At 43.5% G+C, this 5,446-nt stretch overlaps 1 protein-coding gene across 1 annotated transcript; it reads left to right on the top strand.

Moving 5' to 3' along the window:
- Window positions 1–975: 975 nt before the first annotated feature.
- Window positions 976–5,224, top strand: LOC121573194 (60S ribosomal protein L6). Its single transcript, XM_041885119.1, has 7 exons — window positions 976–994; window positions 1,964–2,113; window positions 2,358–2,456; window positions 2,749–2,892; window positions 3,834–3,882; window positions 4,121–4,305; window positions 5,040–5,224. Exons 2-7 carry the CDS (start codon window positions 1,964–1,966, stop codon window positions 5,190–5,192), a joined length of 780 nt encoding a protein of 259 aa, XP_041741053.1. The 5' UTR covers window positions 976–994; the 3' UTR covers window positions 5,193–5,224.
- Window positions 5,225–5,446: the final 222 nt, after the last annotated feature.

Raw genomic sequence — 5,446 nt, 5'->3', positions numbered from 1 at the left:
GCCTGGAGCCAGTGGGTTTGACGACGAACATGTAGTGAGGACCAGCCAACAAGAGCGTACAGGTCACAGTGGTGGGTAGTGTATGGGGCTTTGGAGACAAAACGGATGGCACTGTGATAGACTACATCCAATTTGCTGAGTAGAGTGTTGGAGGCTATTTTGTAAATGACATCGCGAAGTCAAGGATCGGTAGGATAGTCAGTTTTACGAGGGCATGTTTGGCAGCATGAGTGAAGGAGGCTTTGTTGCGAAATAGGAAGCCGATTCTAGATTTAACTTTGGATTGGAGATTCTTAATGTGAGTCTGGAAGGAGAGTTTACAGTCTAACCAGACACCTAGGTATTTGTAGTTGTCCACATACTCTAGGTCAGACCCGTCGAGAGTGGTGATTCTAGTCGGGTGGGCGGGTGCCAGCAGCGTTCGATTGAAGAGCATGCATTTAGTTTTACTAGTGTTTAAGAGCAGTTGGAGGCTACTGAAGGAGTGTTGTATGGCATTAAAGCTTGTTTGGAGGTTTGTTAACACAGTGTCCAATGAAGGGCCAGATGTATACAAAATGGTGTCATCTGCGTAGAGGTGGATCTGAGAGTCACCAGCAGCAAGAGCGACATCATTGATATACACGGAGAAAAGAGTCGGCCCAAGAATTGAACCCTGTGGCACCCCCATAGAGACTGCCATAGGTCCAGACAACAGGCCCTCCGATTTGACACATTGAACTCATCATTACTTGATGATGAGTGCTGGAAATAATGTAGATTTGTCCATAAATTACAAATATGAACATTACTCATCTTATCAGACAAATACAGCATTCATGGATTTCATTTACAATGTTTATTGATTATAAATTGTTTTATTTTATTGATAAATTAGTTGTTTCTCAAAGGACTACAAGGGCCAAGATTTGTTTCCGTCGTTTGCGTCAACGTCAAATGCAACGTGCTTATATACGTAACTTCCCCGGATGTCGGTCTTTTTTTCCTAGTAAAGGTAAGAATGGCTTCTCACTGCACTACTGCATAAATAAAATCGGTGTTCATCTATACAAAATGCACGAAATAATCACATCCAATATATGTGGGGCGATTGGTTATGTCCTTAAGAGTCTTTATGTTTGAATATGATTGTGTTTTATGTGTGATGACTTGTAAATAAATAGCGTTATGTTTCGTAAGCGTATGCCCACGGTCTGCTACATGATATCTCAAGGCGTCGTAATTCTTGAGCAGATTTCAGATTTTGTCTAATTTATATTTACTGGCGACGGTAATTACTTTTATTAGAGAATATGACTTACCGTGTGTAATGGTATATTGTAGAGAATTACTGAAAACGACTAAAACGTAAAGGCTAGCCGGCTTGGTTGCTAACTTAAGGTGAATGGCATGGCTAACTTAACGTTAGCTACGACTTGTCATGCCGGAATTTGACCATGCTTGCGTGTTTTCTTTCTCCAGTCATTTAAGGTGTTTTGTCAATTCTGTGAAAATAACTTAGCTGTTGAAATGTCTGTTTCTATCTGCACACTTTGATTTGTGCTGTTATGTTACCAAGTTGCAGATGTGCATCCAGGTAGCTAAATGTTCATGGCATGCTAGTGGTGTAGTGGCAGACTATCACCCAGTGATGGGGCCTGCTGGTTTTGCTCAGTAATTTGAATAATTTGACCATAGTTTACAGCCAAGCATTTTGGTTACCCGTTCTTGAATATCTGAAGCCACAATGTGCTTAGTTAGAAAATTAGCTAGCTAGTTTAATGTTAGCTCTCCTAACCTGTCACCCTCTGTTTCAGCACCATATTGAAAGTAGTTAACTAACCAGCATTAGTCATTCATGATCCACCAGTGATGCATGTTCAACCATGGAGTTACAACTATCCTGTAATTCAATACTAGAAATATTGCTCTATTGTAGAATTATCCATGGGTTTAACCCATTCTGCTCCCCATCTCTCCCCAGATGGCAGAGGGAGACAAGAAGAAGGTGGCCAAGAAGGCTCACTGCAGCCGGAACCCTGTCCTGGCCAGGGGCATCGGTCGCTACTCCCGCTCCGCCATGTATTCCCGCAGGGCCATGTACAAGAGGAAGACCAAGACCACTGAGACCAAGGTGAGAGAGGGGAGGCACACAGACTGGGGGAAGCCGTCACTTTTGTTCTCTAGATTGGAACTGTTAGACTTGTTTGGACCCCAGGAAGAGTACATGCTGCCTTGGTAGCAGCTAATGGGGATCCCTAATAAATACAAACAGGTTCAGGGCTTATTAAAAACTAGATGATGGTTAATGTCGTATAATTTATTTGTGTAGTGTACTGAAAGCTTCAACATGTGATGTCGGTGACTGCTTGTTTTAGATTGAGAAGAAGCTGAAGGTCAAGACCCCATCCACCATCACCAAGACTGTCGGCGGTGACAAAAATGGAGGCACTCGTGTTGTCAAGATGCGCAAGATGGTGAGTCTTTCGCTCAGACTCAAACATTGTTTCCCAAATTGTGGTTGGCATAAAGTTTCTCATGGATCGTTGTAACCATCGCTGGATTTTATAGCTCACAACCACATTCAGCAGATGAAGATGCCGGTGTGAGACACAGCTTTTATCTGTTGTATACATAAAAATGCTGATTTTTACTTTTCATTAGTTCGATATACTACATACAGTAAGGTCTGGTAGTGAGATGTGGCGTTCAATAATTATACACTTGTGAAGTCGTGTGTTTGATCCCTTGACTCATGTTTGCCCAAAGCCCCGTTACTACCCCACAGAGGATGTGGCCCGTAAACTGAAGAACCATGGGAAGAAGCCCTTCAGCCAGCACAAGAGGAACCTGCGTGCCACCATCACCCCAGGAACCGTGCTTGTACTGCTCACTGGACGCCACCGCGGAAAGGTGAGATCGCATGCATTAATACTCATGCATGCGCACACACTCATGTGTAATGGAGTTGGATCATACCATAACCTCACTCCAGCCACACCACCTTAAACTGTCCTTGTCCTGATAACTGGATGCCAGTGCAGGAAGGTGAGGACCCTCATGGCCACACATGACACTGCTCTCAATCATAAATATCTATTGCTTTCACACGCTCAGGCTTACTCGCTGTATAATTATTTTGCAACCTATAATATTGCAGAGATTGTGTGCTGTGCATATGAATTTAAACACCCTTGATGCACTGCAGCCATTTTTTGCCCTACATGTGATAAGCTGCCTGATACTCCCACACTGACAAATCAGTTCACCTCTTGCCCACACATAGAAACACACACATATACAAGCCTCACACAGGCATACTGCTGGCATACTACAGTAGTTCCCACACACAGGACTGCGCCCACACACTGAATTCACCCAGCAGGTCCTGCTGCTATGGTGTCAGCTTTGAAGTGCGGCTCAATTGCCAGAGGACACTTGCAGCATTGTATTGGGAGCACATAAATGTGTAAAGTGGAAGATTTCATTAAACTCAAGTTGATGAACAGATTGTTTAAAGATTTATGTAATGCGTTTCCCTATACATTATATTGGCATTGGCCTAGTACAATTGTTTGTACTATTTTTGTTTTGTTACTGTAACAAAGTCGAGGGTGATAAATGGATCAGCTCTATATTCTAATAGAAAGGTTTGATGGTTTCAGCTGTGGCACTATTCCTTTACCCCTTGGTTTTACCAGTAAGAAAGAATCCGGTGTGTTTGCGCTAGGCTGGAACTAAAGCCTGTATATCCTGTAGTTTCAGGATCAGGGTTGGTGATCACTACTGTAGCATGTACATGTGGTAGATGTCCTGTGCAATCCAGTGACTGGCTCTTCTCTCTCTCCCTTCAGCGTGTTGTGTTCCTGAAGCAGCTCTCTAGTGGTCTCCTGCTTGTAACTGGTAAGAACAACCAGTGGTTTCTTTGAAATATTCTTGTCACGGTGAATTGGCAAAACAAGTGTTGCATAAAGTAGTTAATTTCAGAATGTCCAGTGAGATTTTATTTCACATTCATGTCTGTGCAGCTGCAGTACCTCATCAGGTATCCATCCTACCTTGATGTGATGTTTTGAAAAGTATGCTCTTCTTGCCATTTCAGTTGTAACTCAATCCCCCTCTTGCTCTCTCCATCCTCTAGGTCCCCTGGCCCTGAATCGTGTCCCCCTTCGCAGGGCACACCAAAAGTTTGTCATCGCTACAGCAACCAAGGTCGACATCTCTGGCATGAAGATCCCCAAGACTCTGTCAGACGCCTACTTCAAGAAGAAGAGACTGAGGAGACCCCGCCACCAGGAGGGAGAGATCTTTGACACAGAGAAAGAGGTAAATCCCACACTACTAGACATACACAACCTATACACAACCTATACACACTTGCAAACCCTTCTGGGATTTACAGACTAGTGGGAGGGAGTAGTAGTGAGGGGTGACTTGAGTTGTCATTGGACTGGTAGCGTACAAGCAGTGTGCACATACTAAATCGGGGTAGGCAACTAGATTCAGATGCGGGCCGATTTGTCAGAGCGGATGGTCGACGGGTCGTAACATAGTGATAATAATTTGTACACTGCAAATTGACCACAATTAAGCCCAAAAAGGAGATTGTATTTGAAAATAACAATTTCATACCTTGATTACATTGAGACAGTCACATTTGTTTATAAAAAAAATGGTATTTGTTGGGAATACTTGGTGAACAGATTTCCTAAATATAACACATTTTTAGCTTGGTTCCTGGTGATTTTAGTATTTTTACATGCGAACTGGTTTTGGCCTGCGGACCGCCTGTTGCCGACCCCTGTACTAGATGCGCAACACATGTATAAATCCTAATCCCTCATTCCTTAGAATGTTATTTGGAGAATGCAGTCAGTTTATACTGACTGCTCAAATATTTCACTTGGGAGGGGGTCTTTTGTTCAATAAATGGATGACTACTCTTTCCTCTTTGGTTGTGGCAAAAAAAAACTAGGTTGTGACTAGAACATGCTTTTCATTGGTAGGCAACAAGCTAAAGTCTATCTCTTACCGCTCTCTCTTCTCTTCCCCCGCTACAGAAGTACCAGTTGACAGAGCAGAGGAAAGAGGACCAGAAGACTGTAGACTCTCAGCTGCTGCCCCTCATTAAGAAGGTTCCCCAGCTGAAGGGCTACCTGCGCTCCTCTTTCTGCCTCTCCAACGGGGTCTACCCTCACAAACTGGTTTTCTAAATGTTTTAATAAAGAGTACCACCACAGTCCTATCCCACGCTCTGGCTGTATGTGATTGTGTATTGATGGGCTATTGTTGGAAGTTTTGAGGCAGGATTTGAAATGTTCTGAATCTTTTGGCGGTGTCCTGGTAGAGCCCAGCAGCACCCCTGTAATTCAAAACTCTCAATGGGGTTCTGTGGCAGGCTGGGTTGTCACCAAGGCATTCAGGAAGCATCAGGTGTTTGGTTGCTGCCATTGAAGTCTGTTGTATT

Source organism: Coregonus clupeaformis, chromosome 18, assembly GCF_020615455.1.
Source record: "Coregonus clupeaformis isolate EN_2021a chromosome 18, ASM2061545v1, whole genome shotgun sequence".
NCBI lineage: Eukaryota > Metazoa > Chordata > Actinopteri > Salmoniformes > Salmonidae > Coregonus > Coregonus clupeaformis.
This window is presented reverse-complemented; position numbering and strand designations above follow the sequence as displayed.

What these genes read in the sequence shown, in the direction of transcription:
- LOC121573194 (XM_041885119.1), top strand. Translation starts at nt 1,964, where the DNA reads ATGGCAGAGGGAGACAAGAAGAAGGTGGCCAAGAAGGCTCACTGCAGC. An exon ending in CTGGACGCCACCGCGGAAAG is followed by an intron (nt 2,893 to 3,833) that starts GTGAGATCGCAT and finishes CTCTCCCTTCAG; the next exon opens with CGTGTTGTGTTCCTGAAGCA. An exon ending in TCTTTGACACAGAGAAAGAG is followed by an intron (nt 4,306 to 5,039) that starts GTAAATCCCACA and finishes CCCCCGCTACAG; the next exon opens with AAGTACCAGTTGACAGAGCA.